The sequence below is a fragment of the Notothenia coriiceps genome, unplaced genomic scaffold (assembly GCF_000735185.1).
Source record: "Notothenia coriiceps isolate Sejong01 unplaced genomic scaffold, NC01 NC01_scaffold00024667, whole genome shotgun sequence".
Lineage (NCBI taxonomy): Eukaryota > Metazoa > Chordata > Actinopteri > Perciformes > Nototheniidae > Notothenia > Notothenia coriiceps.
The window spans coordinates 3,163,194-3,180,910 of record NW_011357368.1 but is presented as its reverse complement, the minus strand read 5'-3'; the positions used below and the strand labels follow the sequence as shown (position 1 = coordinate 3,180,910).

At 38.6% G+C, this 17,717-nt stretch overlaps 1 protein-coding gene across 1 annotated transcript in view; it reads right to left on the bottom strand.

The window, feature by feature from the left end:
- Positions 1 to 325: 325 nt before the first annotated feature.
- Positions 326 to 17,717, bottom strand: part of LOC104955419 (drebrin-like protein) — a 122,362-nt gene continuing 104,970 nt past the window's right edge. The window contains exons 2-6 of the mRNA XM_010782746.1: positions 2,769 to 3,264; positions 2,502 to 2,600; positions 2,243 to 2,379; positions 1,596 to 1,647; positions 326 to 1,481 (exon numbers count right to left, since the gene is read on the bottom strand). Of these exons, the coding sequence (XP_010781048.1) occupies positions 1,345 to 1,481; positions 1,596 to 1,647; positions 2,243 to 2,379; positions 2,502 to 2,600; positions 2,769 to 3,264 (921 nt within the window). The 3' untranslated portion in view covers positions 326 to 1,344. The remainder of the gene's footprint in view (positions 1,482 to 1,595; positions 1,648 to 2,242; positions 2,380 to 2,501; positions 2,601 to 2,768; positions 3,265 to 17,717) is intronic.

Below are 17,717 nucleotides of genomic sequence, written 5' to 3'. Positions count from 1 at the left end.
CTCTTACAGTTATAATTATAAATAAAAAAAATTGTGCTATGTAAATAGTATTTATTATTTTTCAATTGCTTTATAAAGTAATTAGCATCTAATGTAAATTACGTATTTAGGGTTTATTATGTGCATGCAATGTTGAATAATTGTAGAATTCCTGCTGAAGGTTTAAAGGAATTATTCTTTGTTGGGATTGAAATTCGGAGAGGTCTTGCCCCATTAACATGACAACATATTAGAGATGCTATAAATACAAATTGGAAAGGTCGTGGACACTCAGAAACATCAACATCAAAAATGTGAATATGAAGAATCAAACAGGAGGCACACATTTTAAAACTGAGTTTGTTGATGCTGTATATTTGTAAGTTTGGAGTAAATACAAAGTACATCAAACAGGCATACAACATACAAGCAAAGCATAGAAAAGAGAAGACCTTTGATGCTTTTTATACATTCTTATATACAGTGTAGATTATTAAGATATTACAGGAGATTAAAATAGAAATAATTTTCTCTTATCATCCGTGTGTCGAGTTAATGCTTTCATTTTTTAAATCTAGGAAAAATTAAGACGAGACGTGATAACACAATTTGTTGACGGGCATCACCATATGAACAAAACACTGTGCTTTTTTTCCTCTGCTTGTTTATCTGTTCTGGTAATTAAAATATTCTGTGAGACAAAACAGTGCTACAAAATAACTCAGGAATGTGATTATAAGATGATGTCTGATAAATGTATCTTGATTATATATACAAGTCAAGAGCAGTACAATTATTTTTTTAGCAATGTAACACACAAAGCAAAATGTGAGCAGAATGGAATGCTTGTTATATGTTTTGATAAAAAATATGACGATACACTATGAAAACTCTTTGTGTTTGTCACAAGAAAAGCACGTTTCTGATCCTTTGTCATCGTGATCTCATCCCTCCCACCAACATTCCTGCTCTATCTCAAAAGGAAATAAGTTATTTTGGTCCAAGAAAAGGTATCCGCTATTTCATCCAAGAAAATAAGGCTCGGTAATTTCTGCATACTTGTGAGTATATTTTGTTTTGCTCAAAAAACATCAAAATAGAGAGTCACACGTTTCTTTATGCTTTCTACAAAACAGAGAGTCACATTGTTCTTTATCCTTCCAACAAAACAGAGAGTACAAAGTTTGAGTGGGAGGATTAAGGTAAAAACATGAACAAATGTAAGGGGAGATGGTTTCCCTGAGTTTGAGTATGTGTGTGTGTGTGTGTGTGTGTGTGTGTGTGTGTGTGTGTGTGTGTGTGTGTGTGTGTGTGTGTGTGTGTGTGTGTGTGTCAGTGTGTGTGTGTGTGTTTTTCTCTGCCTGCCTATATGGTCTCTACATAGTTGGCAGGGAATAAGCCTTGGCGTCCATCTTTGCTCCACCCCCTCCACCAAGCTTTGTCCACCGTCTCCACGTCTTTTATGATGTCACCGGGTTCAAAGGAGATCTCAGATTCGTCCTCTGTGGGAACCGCAAGATAACATGGTGAAGACCCACTAATCACAGTGTAATTACTATAAGTGGAGGCACTTTATTTGCAGATGTGTGGCGATTATCCTGTAAATGGCAGCTTACCTGCTTGGTAGTCATACAACGCTCGGACACACATTTGTCGCTCGGCTGAAATCTGAAGTGAAGAGGAAGATGGAATCAGAAAAAGCTGTAATCATGTTTACGGCATGTCTTGATTAACCAACAAGGCAAACTAAATGAATAACATGGAAATATTGGTATTTATTAACTTTCATTTGAAAGATTAAGGCTTGTCATATTTGATATTCTTAAACAAAACTACTGAATAGTCGCCTATTAAAAAAGTTATTCACTATCCCATTGCAGTTCATTTAAAATCCCACAAACGCTGGTGCTTTAAATACCAACTAGAAGTAAATTGTCCCAAACACATGTACAATATACTTCTGTTCGCTGAAAACTACAGTATTAACTAATTAAAAAACATAAATGAACTTTTTCAAAGTAAAAATATGTTTGTTACTACTTATTTGTAAATATCTAAATCTTATTTAGGAAAGTATTGAGGGACAGACTTGTTTTTCTCATAGGACATTTTTGAAAATAAGAAAAATATGATCAATGACGACCTTTGGACTTAGAAGTCAATATTCAACTATACATTTTTCTAATAGCAAATTTCCGCTAAAAATAAATGTTGAATTTCGGACTAACAATGTACAAGTACAAAGCGTTTGTAGATACTGTACCTCCTGTCCATTTTCAGAGATGATCTGGTCCTCTTCTTCAATGACCTCGTCGTCCTCCTCTGCAGTGCCATGGAGATCGTAGCTCCCAGTCAGCTCTGGTGAGCTGAGCTCTGTGTCAGAGGGACTCAGAGACCGCCCTGAGGAACACCAGAGGAAAAAGCATTGACAAAGATCCATCAGCACAGGTAATTCATGTATTTAGTTATTGCTAAATAACCCTACATTGTATAATATTGTTTGAACATTTGATTTGCCAAACCTATTCCATTTTGTCCCTTTGTGCCCTCGCCATTTGTGATCCCATTGGTTGACAGGACCACAGTCTCGTGGTTGATTACTTCACAAATTGGTTCGCCATCTGAAATAATGGTTGTAATCTTTGGTCATTGTGCATTTTATACAAATGTCATTTCAACTTATGGAAAGCTGCAGGTACATCATTTAAATATAAATGCTGTCTGACAGTGTATCACAAATGTTAACACCGTCAAAATAACAGGATATGTGAAGAAGAAAAAAGGGCTACCTGTAGCTGTTGACTCTTCCTCTTTTTTTGAAAGCACAGCCATGTCAGAGGGATCCTGGCCGTCTTCTGATTGGTCATCCTCCTCTTCATCTTCCTTGGCCTCCTCTTCCTCCTGCAGCTTTTCCACTGGATGGTCCACTGTAAGCTCAGCTTCCTGTTTGAATTCCTCCTTCTCTTCTTTGTTGTCCTCTTCTACTTCTTCGTCTTCTTCCTCCTTCTTTTCCTCCACCTCTTCCTCGTGATCCTCAGTCTCGTCTGGTTCTGCGATGATAGTGCAAGACTGTTGTTGTGTTTCAGCCTTTCCTTCCTCGTGATCCTCCTCTTCCTCTTCCTCGTCCTCCTCCACCAGTACAGCCTGTACTTTGTAGGCTATTTCTGAGACCAGCTCAGTGTGCCCATGAGTGGATGTGTTGAGGTCTGTTGATTGGAAAGTGATATCGGAATTTGATAAGGTTGTAAATTGTTTTAAAAGACAAAAACAAAGGCAGTGTATGAACTGGTTGAAACACTATGACTATAAGGAATACAAAAGACTGGTTCTCCGGGTGCACATTACACTTTTGTTTTTGCTCCCATTTTTCATGAGATGAACTCAAAGATCTAAAACATTTTCTATATACACAAAATAACCATTTCTCTCAAATATTGTTCACAAATCGGAAAAAATCTGTGATAGTGAGCACTTCTCCTTTGCCGAGATAATCCATCCCACCTCACAGGTGTGGCATATCAAGATGCTGATTAGACAGCATGATTATTGCACAGGTGTGCCTTAGGCTGGCCACAATAAAAGGCCACTCTGAAACGTGCAGTTTTGCTTTATTGGCGGGGTCTGGGGGGGTCCGAAAACCCTAGGGTTAAACACTAACCCTAACCCTAACATGTCACCCACTGACATGTTAGGGTTAGGGTTAAACCTGACTGGTTAAACCCTAAAACATGTTTTAATGTGTCAGTGGNACCGTTTCCGATGAACCCCCCTGGGTCTAGACACTGGTGGTGGTGATAAGCCAACTCAGGGCCAAGCTCAACCTTCTCCCTTCCAACCGGACCTAAACCACTTATCACCACCACCAGTGTCTAGACCCAGGGGGGTTCATCGGAAACGGTTCTTTCCTTCCCGAATGACATCCTACCAAACCTGGGCCTAATCGCCAAAACACCATTTCATTCACTTGCTACAAACTGTCATCATTATGTTCATTTATATAATGTGACCCGATAATAAACATGTATTCCATACATCACGTCTCTCCTGAGTGAAATTACTTTACTTCTGAAAGGTTACTCTGGAAAAAAGGCTGTTACTTTATCGCTCAGCTTGTGGCATTTTGAGCCACCTCTGCCTACCCTACAATTACTTAATTCCAACAATTACATCCATTGCTCTTTTTTAGCTGTGATTTGAATAATTGTACAGTGAACCATTTCTGAGCCAAGTGGAGTGCCTTGGATAATGCTACGGATCATTGTGAATGGTGGGTAATTGTGAAAGCTTTTTGAGTCAATTGAGTTTGATAGCATTGGCTGTCCATGGTCATTTCTCTCTCTCACTGAATCAACACATTGGTTATGATGGACACCAGCGAATCATAATGTTATTTAGCGAACCTGTGGCAGTTATTTAGAATGAGCAATTTAGAGTTCAAAAATGCAATCTAACAGGGGCACTGACCTGTGCTATCAAGTATCTTGAAACATCTTGTAGACTTTTTCAAACACGTCTACAGTACAATCAGAATTCTAAACCTTAAATGTGAAAACGATTGTCAATATTCTTAATAAATACTCAAACCTTGTATCTTTCTTACACACACATATGACCCACCCACACAGAGGGTGGGAAAAAAACAAGCTATATGTCATCTTGAGCACAATGCGATGAAATGAATCAAGACAACGACAACGTAGCAGTGTTTACAACATTTCATTTACAACTGCCACTCCATCAGCATGCCTTTATGAGCCCTGGAATTCCTTTTCCGTGTGGCTTTGCTGATACATTCGTTTTGTGTGTGTGTTAATGTGTGAATGTCAACAGATCACATCTCAGAGGCCACCCGATTTTCACAGTTAGTCCTGATGACAATGCTGTGGTACATAAATTACAAACATATTTTTTCCAGCCCTCCCCACAGGAAAAACAATTTGTTTCGCCCAACATAAACACAATGCCATAATAAGAGCTCATTATGAGGCGACCAGATTCATTTTGTCTGTAACAGGAGAAAATACTCCAGAGATTTAACATGGGTACTTTACAAGGATAAACATTTTCCCTTGATGCATTGCTGATTTTCTACTTGCACTAGTTCCATTATCAATAGCATTTTACTGAATTATTAGACAGAAGAAAAAACAATGTTTGTGCCTCTCCTTTGATGATAGATGAGAGTCATCAAGCACTTAATTCAGTTCCTATGGTTACATCTCAGATCAGTCTTACTCTGGGTGATGTACTGGACCAAGGAAATATTTGCATGTTGATTTTCAGTATGAAATGTACGGCTAATTGCTAAAATATTGTGATAAGACTGTATTGTGACAACATATAATCAAAGTAACCCAGATATAGTGAGTATTAAATGCTCTCACTAGACTTGGAGGTCTTTGGTCGATTAAAATCAAAGAAACTGGCGCTTTCCTTTTGCACCCCCTCTGTGCCTTTGTGTTCCTCTAAGCCCTTGGTAGTCCTCAGCAGACAAGTGCAAAGGGCCGCTTGCAGTTACTTAATGCTCTTCAGTAGAGAATTTATTTTAGGAAGAATAAAGTGCATCATGCCAAAAGGAAGACTTTCTGAACCACGATCTGCTTAAGCCTCAACCAAGGGCACAGTGAGTTACGGCTCCCCACAGCACGGTGTCATGAAGAGAAGCATGGAGGAGTAGAGGTCTGGGGAACAGCGAGGCGCGTGGCAATCGATTTCTCTTTGGGAGAATCCAACACAGACACTGTTGTCGCCTTACTGATTCCTCTCTTCCACCTCTCCCTGCCCTCTACTGCTCCCTAGTCCTCCTCACTCGCAATTTATTTATTTTGCCTCTCTCCTACTCTCTCTATCTGGATCTCTCTCACCTCACTCAGGCCCTTCTGCCAGCTGCAGATCTGGAGGGGTTACTTCACAGTATCTTCTTGCTAGAATTCAACAGCCTAGCTTTGTGACGCTGGCCTGACCCAGCCCTAATTAAACGCAATTAGAGAAATCCAAAGGACTCTGGCATAATCCTCTGGACTGCAGTAGGAGCAAGAGAAAGCACAAGCAAGAGGGATAGTCGAGGGAAAGAGGGTGACTTGGCAGGGGAAGGGACAGCACATCCCTGCAGAACAAAGCCAAGCGGAGCGTAATGTATCAAACACATGGATTAGTGGTTAGCTGGGAGAGCTGGGGCTGAGCGAGAGCCTGTGGTTTCCAGCTTTCTTGGAGGCTGACTTGGCCCAGTGAGAGACAGGGGGCCCTGGTTAGTCTTGTGGGAGGCTGGAAATCCATTTTTGAATGTGTAAATTGACAACTGTATAAAGATAAGTAAATATATCATAATTCTGTCTAGGAGGATTTATTTTAGTTTAAAAAGACAGGTGCTGTGATTATTAGTTTACCACATATATGTAACCAGAATCCCATGATGAAACACCGGAAAAAGGAACGACTGAGAAACAAGGAAGGACTGCAGATTGATTCATGCCACGCTGAATAGAGGCAAACTTCGTAGTCCACTTTCCGTGAAAAGTAACATTAATGCATATTTTCTTTTCCTCGTAGAGTTACTCCACATTTTTAGATGGATTGAAAATATTATCGCTCTATAATTCAAGAATCCATGACCAAACAAGTCTCAAGCGGGGTCACTTACGGACAACCGTTTCAGAAATAACGTCTTATACATTTCAATGTATTAACAATTAGCTCACACAGAACAGTAACTGTGAGCCTGTTTCTTATGATCATCTTCTCACCTCTCCTATTGTGTTACAAAGGCTGCAATATTTTCATAACCGTGGAAAGATAATCTTGCACTTGACTCCCAGTATTGAGTCATTTCAACAGACCCACTTTTGGCCATGTATTATTCACGGGTATTCAAGCCCCACTCTGGCCCAGGGAGGAAGTGCTCCCTCCCAGTCTCCGTCACAGGATATCAGCCTCTAATTCATTATTCAACATGCTGGAGCAGGGCCACTCAGTCTAACTCTGTGAGAAGCTGCCTGGACAGGGGAGGATGGTGTGGGACTGCAGAGGCTGGTCTGAGGCCTCCAGTGATTTCCCTTTCTAGATGGACGAGTGGATGGATCTTTCTATCTGGGTTTCGGATCTTGTTACAGAATTTATGCTGTGTTGAACTCAGCAATCACAGTTGTTTGCTCACCTGATGAAGACGATGATGATGCTGTTAGTGATGATAATGACGCTGCAGCTGTGGCTGCTGCCAGCAATGATGGCGATGATGATGAAACTAATGACAGAAATGTTAAACTTTGAAAAACGTTACAATTAAAATGTACAATGTTTTTCATCATATTGCGATCTTAACTTATTCTGCATCTGCATCATCATTTACCAGTGTGAACGCAGTAACACAACTTCCCTGATAAGCATGGACAGACAGATAGACTACGTAATGTCTTCATTCAACTTTTAAAGGAAATTTGGAATCTTTTATAGACTTTTAAGGTCAGACAGGCATTGAGCAAAATATACTTCCTCTGTCCCTTTAAGTTGTGTTTTAGGAGGCAAGTGGCAGGTTGTACTGATAAACTGATATGATATAAAGAATTTCACAATATTTGAGTTTTGCTTCTCCAAAGATGTTATGTTGCATTGTGCAAACATGTTGCTATATTTTCATACAATAATCACTACATCATGTTAATCTCATTGAGATTGAAACAAGGTATACAAAATTGATGGATTATATTATTATATTGTATACAAATTCTCAAATTTTCTAAATACTTTTTAATTGGATCACCAAACGATGAAGTGAAATATCATCAGACAAAGGTACACAACATGTTCCTTTCAGAGAGAGGTTATCACAGCAATTCCTGAAAAAGCAGTACTTATTTTCAGCAAATTGAACCTTGTTAAACAATAACAATGCATGATCTTACTGCAGATTTTCTTCACACTGCTATTCTCTTTTCTGAATCTCTCTACTCTTTTGATATTAAACTGCTTTCTCGCTGTCAAGAAAAAGTAGAAGCAGTAATACTAATAAATAAGACAGTAGTCGGATAGAACTGTTGGTAGATAGATTCACACTTTTATATGCATCTACAGTACAACAAAAGGCTAAATATCCATTAAAAGCCATAACAGCCTACAAAATGAAAGTTTCCAATCCACTTTTGTAAGTGTGAGGAAAGTGGTTAAGAGGTCATATTTGAGGGCTTGGAAAAAGATCAATCAGTCTGAATTAGGTCAGTGCCATCGAGGTCTCGGGAGGTGGACGACAGCAGGGAGAGTATCTAGTTTTGGGTCATCTGTGCCCCTGACATAGCTAGCTGCATACTAGTGGGCAAACAACAGACCACCATTCATTTCTGGGCTTCCTTCCTTAGATTTTTCTCTCTTGCTTTCTTTTATAGAGCTTTGCTCCATTGCATCGCCATCATCTTTCATTCATCCTTGATATCTCTCACTTCCCATTCTCATTTCCCTTCTCTGTCCCATTATAATCACCCTCTCCATATTTTAATCACTCCCCACTAAAACCATTAAACCTCCTCTGTCATTTGTTGGAACAATACATTGAGTCAATTAATATACACTCATATATTTCTTACATTCTCAGACATATTTGTGCTTGACAGTTTAAGTCAAAGTGATCTTTAAGGAAATATATAATACACCATTTTCAACTTGTTAAATCAGTAAACATGTATGTATGGATACATATGTGGAAACATTGCACAATTCAAGTTTCAAAGTTGGCTTTTACCATGACTGATATTTAAGAGTTAGTGTTGCTAAGAGACTATTTCACCTTTCCTTGTTTGTTAACAACAGGGACATAGAAATGTAAAACCTACTAATCTTGATGCAAAACCTTTTCCCTCTTTAAAAAAAAGGCAAAGAGCATTGGCTATGTTTCTTAAAGAATTTAGGATATCTGCCTCATTCCAAAATACATTATTTGTTTATAGTAAGTAAAAGTACAGTAAGTCTGCCTGCTGATGCTTGCACACATTCTCACTAGGCCTTTTTTGGGGGATGTTACCCCAAACACCTGCTGTTGGAGTTATTAGCAGCTCCTGCAGGTGTAGGTTACAATTTTTCTTTTTTTTTCTATTTTTTTATCTCCACTGTAACTTTATGAAGGAATGAAATGTACACACATTTATTTTCGAAATTAAGCATAGTCAGGTAGAGAACTTGTATTGGCTAAACGGCATCAGCTGTTGGCAATGTGCTATAGTGATTGGCTCATGCAAAACTGTAACCTCCAACCATTATTCACGAACGTGTATTGTACAGAAAATAACGTCACAGTTTTGCGTTGCTTATTGACTTGGCTGAAAGTACGGTTTATCGTTTTTGACGACTTTATGTGAAGTGAATAATCGCGGTGCATTGCGCATCTATTGCAGTGGTCAGCTTACTGTAAAATCTCCATAACTCAGACGCCAGGACAGAGGCCCTTCCTCCTGTGTTTGCTGCGGAGCCTTGACCATATTCCTGGAGATGGTTCACCTGACTTCGACTTTGAAACAAAGTAAGTGGGCTTTTCGCTGCTGTACTGTCTGTGGTTTTATGTATTGCTAATGACATGCCATGTGTTGGCTAGCTACATGTTGTGTTAGTTTGGGTTTGCCAATAAGCTAACCATGGCTGCGTTGTTGTTGTTATTTCTTGGGTTAGCTTTGCTGCTGTACTGTTAAGGTGAATTGGTGATCAAATGGGCACCTGTGCCATGCTACATGAATGCACACAATGTATAGGATCTACATGTGAATGACTCTCAACAATAATGCTGTATAGTTATCATTGGAACAATATTAAGTTAATTACATGTATTTCTGATGCATATACTCATATTTTTGTTTAAAATATATTCACAAATAGATGTATTTTAAGTATAGGCTTTACACACTTCTGGTCCTGCATTTGGTAACAGTAACTCCACTGTATGTGTACAGTGAAGGCCGCTTAGTGTACATCCTGTAAAACAGCTTACATTCATTTATTATTATTATCATTATTATTATTATTATTATTATTATTATTATTATTATTATAGTGATCTGGCCTAATATATATGAACAGAAATGTTTTCGCATACATGGCTTCTGCATGCTGCAGGTCATGCTGTGCTGCTGGTTGCTCACTATTTGTATGCTGCTGAATGTCTGTATTATTTGCAATGTATAAGTGGAATAATTTGCAATGAATGTGCATTTAAAATCCAAATGGTATTATCCAAAAATTGTAGTTTATGTAGTAGAGTGTTGTGTTGTTTGGCTTATGCTTGCCTTATTGCTTATGTCCACAGAGACATTTTGAGTACTCTGCATGTGTTGTCTTGGTTTAGGGCAATTCCCTTTGGGTTTTGGTTGTTCACATCAGAATGAAATAGCTGAACTCCTGCTCTTTGCTCTTATGGTTAAGTAGATTGGAGCGAAAGCCTGGCTTCAGCAACATGTGTTTTATTACAGTTTAAATACATTTTATTTGTTAAATCTATTCCCATAAAGATACCATGAGTGTAATAATCTCGCTCAAACATCAGACATTTTTGTTTTGCTAAATTTATGCTAACTAAAGGCTTCCCATTTGGTATTACGTTTTCAATCCCTTGAAGGGCCTCTGACTAAAAGAACTGTAGTTCAGAAGTTCACAATTGATAGAAAGTAAGATATTTGTTTGATATGAATTGATGCCGATGTGGTTACAATTGAAGTAAGAAGGAATAGCTTGACAATATCTGGAATATGCTGATTCGCTCTCTTACATTGAGTCAGATGAGAATAATCTCTATCGCTCTTAAGTGTGAACCTAGAGCCAGGATAAAATAAGATTAGTTTAATTTAGCATGAAGACTGGATTACAGAATGAATAGATTACTAGTTACTGAATATACATAAAAGCTGTTAAACCCCTGTTTCCAATAAGGGAACCTAAAAACCTGCTTGCTCTTAATTCTTCACAGACTTGAAAGAAAGCGGTGATGATCTTTTAATCTAAATCTGAAATAACAAAAACAAAAATCTGAAAATTAGGTCTTAGTTTTTTTTACATGTGTAATAGATGACATTCAGATGGGTACACATGGCACGGTTGAGGTAATAATTGTGGTGTCCCTGAGCATCTAAAGCACAGGTGCAGTAGGGATGGGGGCAGGTACCAGATGTGTCACAACCACAGCCTGTTTCTGAATAGATAGGGATAGGCATCTCCACTTGCCTCTCATATCATTCATGGCTCATTAAGTCCACACTGTACACCGGACATCTGCTCTGCATTTGTGTGTGTACAATCTTTTACACTCTGTATTTTTTATACACACTATAAACAATTTCATCTCTTTCATCTCTGCTCACATTTCAAAACACAGAAAAGATGCTCTCTCATTACATTTTCTGCACACGGGGGTATTTGATGTATAGCTCTAGCCTCGGATAAGTACATAGAAGAGATTCAAATGGGATTGACCTAATTGACGGTTGGGATAATTAAACCTACACTGGTTTAAATGATCCATGTCTTAAGTGGGAATGATCTGAAGAAGATGTTTCCACTGAATGTGTCTCAGTTCTGAATTTTGCAAACCTTTCCTATAATATCATTTCTTCATTAATAAAGTATTGCATTACAATTTCTTGCTCCACACAGTCTCAGAGAGGTTGTCGGGTGTCTAATTAACTAGCTGTAGGGCTTTGACACCGGAGAGCAGGTGTTGTTTTCTTAGATTCAGATACTTTAATGTTAGAAAAAGGTTTGGATTTAGGTTGAATATTAAGAGAGAAAACCTTTTGTATCCTCTGCTTTATGCCAGCTTTGACTTGTCCAGTATAAAACCAACACGTACATACGTCTTTCCCTAACATAACTATGTGTCTTATGTTTCTTACTTTTCAATTGCTTGTCACAAGCAGATATTTTAGAAAAAATTAACTAAATGTGTTGACCGTGAGTTTTTTTTTTTAGATGTATTTAGGGCGAAGTTAATCTTATGTTAGCTGAGCTTTTGAGGGGTTCTTGTAAAATAAAACTGTTTATACCGGTTTGAAAGCCATTCATTTTATTGACATCATCATTGTCCTCACAAAGCAAGTTGCTCAATGAGCTCTCAATTATCCAGTGAGTTGGGTTTATGAGGCCCCTTAAATATTTTTTGTCATGAGAAGCTATTACATGTTCATCTATTTGATAGTCAGTCTATTTGTTCAAAATAATTGATTATTCACAGCTGAATGACTGTCCTTTTGTTGGAGCAGGTCAATGGTTTTGAAACCCCCAAATATATTAGTGGCCGCCTAAGTATATTTCTGTTGACATGTTTTGACATTTTTATTTTTTTATTTTTATTATGATATCATTTTTTTCCTTCTGTGTTGATGGAGTTTGTCTATGCAATAGAATCACAACCTATCAAGGCAGTAACAGATCATACACCAGTGTTTCCCCTATGGAGTCATAGCAGCGGTGCTAAGGCACGTGGGCCCAGCATAATGTGAGCGCGGAGCGCGTGGAATTTTTTTGTGTGTGCGCGTGCGAAGTGCGCCCCGCCAATTTGTTTCTATGTGTCAGCACAAGAAAGGCTCTTGAGGCCTAGTACCAGGGCCGGTTCTAGACAATTTGCTGCCCTAGGTGAGATTTTAGGCGAGATTTTATATATAAAGAATAAATGAAAAATCTCTACAAAAAACAAATACACTACAAAAACAGAAACGTATATACGTCAAAATGGCTTCAAATGTATTCAGTATTGTATGAACATGTTTTAATTGGGGGGTGGACGTGACATTCTCTAGGGAAGTCCGGGATGATCTTTTGAACATTTTAAAGTAAAAGGTTTCAATCTGGTGCACTTTGAGCACACATTACTAGAGACTAGATCTAGGGGTTACAACTCTAAAACACCCATCTGAAAAAGATCGGTTTACATTTCAATAATCAAATAAGTATGTGAACATAACCAATAACCTACCATAGCCAATAACAAATAAATGTAACTTATTTTATTTTTGTTAATTTATATCTTATTTTACCTAGTTAACATTTATTAATTTATGCATATTTTTGTATCTCTCCAACTTTAAACGATATTTTTGGTTTACTGTCCAATAGTATACATTGGAATGATTTCAAACCTGTTTTTATTTATCCTAATAATTGCGGGCACCTGATAAGCCAACATCCCCCACTTTCATCACTTACAGCGCCCATCGTGCAGGGCAAATGAAAAGTGTAACCGGGGTGAAAAGGGTGTTACATTTACTTAATTATGAATGTTGTTACATCAAGGCCAAAAATTAGGATGAGCGCCAACGGTCAAAAATGTTTTTTCCCCTCCCAGAGCTACCAGCGCAGCGTCCCCCAGATCTGGCGCCCTATGCCAAAAATCGGCCCTGCCAGTACATACAGTGGCAATGTCTCAAGATTTAGCAAAAATACACCTTTTAGTGAACACAAAGTAACACAAATACTACAAATCCACATGACAAACAAAAATGAAAAAGGGTCGCCACTTATAATTATTTTAGCGCCGCCGCTATTTGTATATAGGGGAAACACTGGTTGTCGAGATTATTAAAAAATGGCTTTGAATATGTTTCCAGTCTGAGCAATGGCGTAGGAAGTGGAGAATAGGCTGCCACCCCGCCCCACCTTTTGCCCCTTGTCTGATTCGGTGATGCTTCCTAAATAAAAATATTATACAAAAGATAATATTAAAATAAATTATATAAAAACAAATCTTTACAAACATATATAATATATAAAACCAATGGTCAGTAAAGCAACAATGTTTTATGAAAAAAGCATTATCTTATAACTCACTACTCTAAGAAGTTAAAAGAAATTATTGATAATGTCATTTCCTCACACAAAAAGTTTCAAGTAACACCAATCCATTCGCCATTTACTTTATAATCATCCCAGTGCTCATTAAATAATCATTGCTGTGATATATTTTTTTCGAGCAACATGTTCAATGTTCAATCCATGGATGGATGGATGGATGTTCAATTAAGTGCAAATAGACTGTGAAATCATAAATATTTGGAGTTCTTCAAGCACATGATAATCAAATACATCAGCCATACATTAATACATTGTTTACTTGCCTTAGCAGGTTCCTTATTGCGCTAATAGGGCATGACAGATTTTGCTTGTTAATAATTCTGCCTGTTGCCTGCTAGAGATGATGGATGGGGTGCAAACAGCTGTGGTATCAACATGCATTTCATGTAAAACAGGGACATGAAGACATGTGGTGTCTGTGTGTGTGTGTTTGTGTATGTGTTTGCACTATGCGTTGTTTGGCACATTTCACGAAGGGGTGTGTGTTATCCTTGTCTTTTGGAGTCAGACCCGAGGCTATGTCTAATTGGAGTCTTCACACTTTCAGGCTTGACTCACACTGACACGCTCGACCTTGGCTCTCCTCCCTTTGCCATGAAAAGGGAAAACAGTGACACAGAAACATTCCTTCTTCTTGACTGAGAAGAAAAACTTTGCCGCTACTTATTTCTTTTTTTTCTCTGCCTTTCTTCTGCTTTTGTTGTCTGCTTCAAGAGACTTCTACACTATCTTTTTTTTTAATATGAAGAGATGAACTTTTCAACCATAGAAGCATGATCTAAGAGACATGCAAAAGGTCATAACTGTTTTCAACACCGTGTTGCAGCTGGACAGATTCTTTATCTTAATTACATGTATTTTACGTAGCACATCACTAGTGAGATAAAACACATTCATACGGCACATGCGCATTACGATAGGGGAAAGAGCTATAGGGTCAACACTTCTACTTCTCGGAACTTGGACATCAATATACCTCTCACCATACATTTCAATCGTCGGTCCCTCAGGTCTCACTCCCCTTTTAGCATCCAAGGGCCTGTTTATGGGCTTGATTTTTCTCTTCCCATCAGGCAGCATTGATCAAACAGCACACTTAGGGTTTTTCAAGGTGGACATTACTACTGATGGCAACCAGTACTGGCGGCCACGGCTAAAAACTATGGCCATTATTCACCTGATTGGCCTCTCCTCCATCTCTCAGTGGTAGGCCTTTCATGATTCGGCTGGTATTTATATCCCCACAGGAGCAAATCCGCATCAAAGTGTCAACTGTGAAGTGCATGCTTTCTGATGGTATCAATTTACTTGTTTAGTACGACCAAGGACAGGGGTTGGGTAGATGATTGCAATGATGTGTTATAGCTCAGCTAGGAAGTCGGTTTCACCTGTCGGGTTGTCTGCTAAGTGTTTCAATTTGTCAGCTTGGTGGCTCCTTTTCTAACTTTACAAGTAAGTATAATTAAATAATGCGTTATTATAACATTCATTTTAAGGTATGATGCATTGTAAAAAGATATACACATTTCTTGGAACTTAAGTGTAGTTTGACTGAAGAAATACAAAAATGAAACCGGGCTTTATATTTTTGTTTCCTATTATTCAGATTTGAAAAAAAGTTCAGAGTGAGAATTGACACTTTTGTTGAAATGGAAACCTGTTAATAATGTATTACTGCCAAATACTTGGTTAATGTGCCATAACCACATGTGGCTTTGTGTTGTTCATCAATGCCAATTATTCACCAACACGCAATCCTCTTTTCCGAAAATAATAATTGCTGAACTGCTTATTCACATGTTTGCATTGTTGATGTAATTGTGTTGATAATTTCACTGATTAAAAACGATTTCATAGTTGAGATTGGGCTTTGGAAGAAGCGTGATGTTGCCAAGGAGACTGAGACTTTTACATTCCTTTCCCTTGACTCTCTTTCTGAGCAGCAAAACAACAATTCTTTGCACCCCATGTCTGCTCCTACTGTAGTCCAATTGGCCATATATACTTGGTCTGCATGCACTCTGTAAATAAAGGAGCAATAGACAGATGTGAAAGTCTTCATCTTTTAACGACAGAAGCAGCAGAGGAAGTGGTAATTGAACAATAATTGTGTGTTTCTCTTGTGGCCTTCAGGCCTGCATCTTAACATCACAGTCAAGACATCATGTGTGAAAGAGATTGACAGACAAGCAGCTGCCTCCTCAAGCAATGCACATGCATACACCAATGTAACCAATGTAATTTAAATCAACCAGGATTTCTCTGTATTAATACCACTGGTAGAGAAAACGATTTATGTATGCAGAAAAACAAAGTTCTATATATACTCTCTTCTCCATGTCTATATTCTTCACTACATAATATTGTCTTTTTAGGAATCAAGCTGTAAGAGGCCAAACATTATAGCTAGTGGCTGCTGATGTCCGTTGCGAAGGGGTCACCCATACCCCTTGTGTGTACTTGCGAGTGAGACTCTCATTAGCACTTAATAGAGATGTTTCACAAGTGAATGGACATGTGTTCAGTTAGATGTGTGTCTGTGTTACAGGGGTAAAAAAACACTTTCTGTCCTTCTATCTCTTCCAGCCATTCAGGGTGATTTATTCATTCCAAGCTGACATCCGCTGTGCCCCTAAATGTGTCCATGTAACCAAGAGTTGGCATAATAGACCCTCCTCATTTGTTTCCTGGGCTCATAGTGACATGGTTCACCGTGACCTCTGCCTTGACATGTGCTGGTGCCACGAACTGTCCTTTGTAGCAGGGATGTTTTTGAAGGGTGCCCAATCTTTTCAGAGGGCATAGTGACAAAGACTAACATTGTAATTCTTTACATGTGCGCGTGTATGTGTTTGAGTTTTGTGTAAGCAGAGAAAGCTGTGTAAATGTCATGGTATCTGTACAGCGACCCATGGTTGTGGTAAGCACCCCTTTAACACCTAGAAGGCAGAGATAACAGAGGAGCAGCCCTATTTGTCTGTGTCCACCTTTTGTCAGATACGGCCATTTAAGGACCGACACACATCATTCCACTCATACAGTCCATGCACACTTTCAAAGGGACAAGATCACTTTTACTTAACTTGTCTTAAAAGAACAAGGTTAAAATAAATAAATAAATTGGTGTAACATGTTTTATTTATAGTAAAATACAGTGTATATGTATGTTTGTGTATAACAATGTTAAAACAATGCAACCATTCTACAAGGACTTTACCACATCTTGTTAGAAGTTTAACATTTGAAGTGTCAAAGTCACATTTGATCACCCACATCAGACTCCAGACAGAGAGAAAATTAAAGGGTAGTGATGTTCTGCTCACATAAAGTCTCACATAAAGGCTTTTCCATTTCCTCTGAAAATAGTGAAAATTGAGTTAACAGTGTCTCATTACATTTCCGACTAAAGCAAGGGACCTTTGGGGGCTGATCCATAGATGAGTATGAGCACTCTTGTTCTGTCGTGTCTCACAGAGATGCACAGAGAAAAGGTCCTTAAGAATATCTTCCTCGCACTTGGACAGGAGGCGCAATTATGCCTGCCACGATTCCAGCAGAGACGCACGGATACCCGTCATGTTGAGTGGGTTTGCAGGCTGTGGGCGGCGTGCCAAGGGAAGGTCAGAGTGCCCATCTTGTTTCCAGATTTGTCGGCTCTGCTCCTACATGTGTTTTGTCTGTGCTGTGCGGTCCAGAGAAACCCTGAAATAAGAGGGCTGATTGCTGTGATTGCTGCGTTGCCATACACCTAGTATGACATTTCTCAAGAGATGTGGAGGTAGAATATCTTTCTTTATTATTTTTTGAATAGGTTTCATATCTTAATAAAGGATATTTTCACATTTGCAACATTTACGTAACGTCCACACGGTTCCGTCGCGTGCTTCAACGGAGACGCTTCCCATTCACTTTGAATGGGAAGCGTC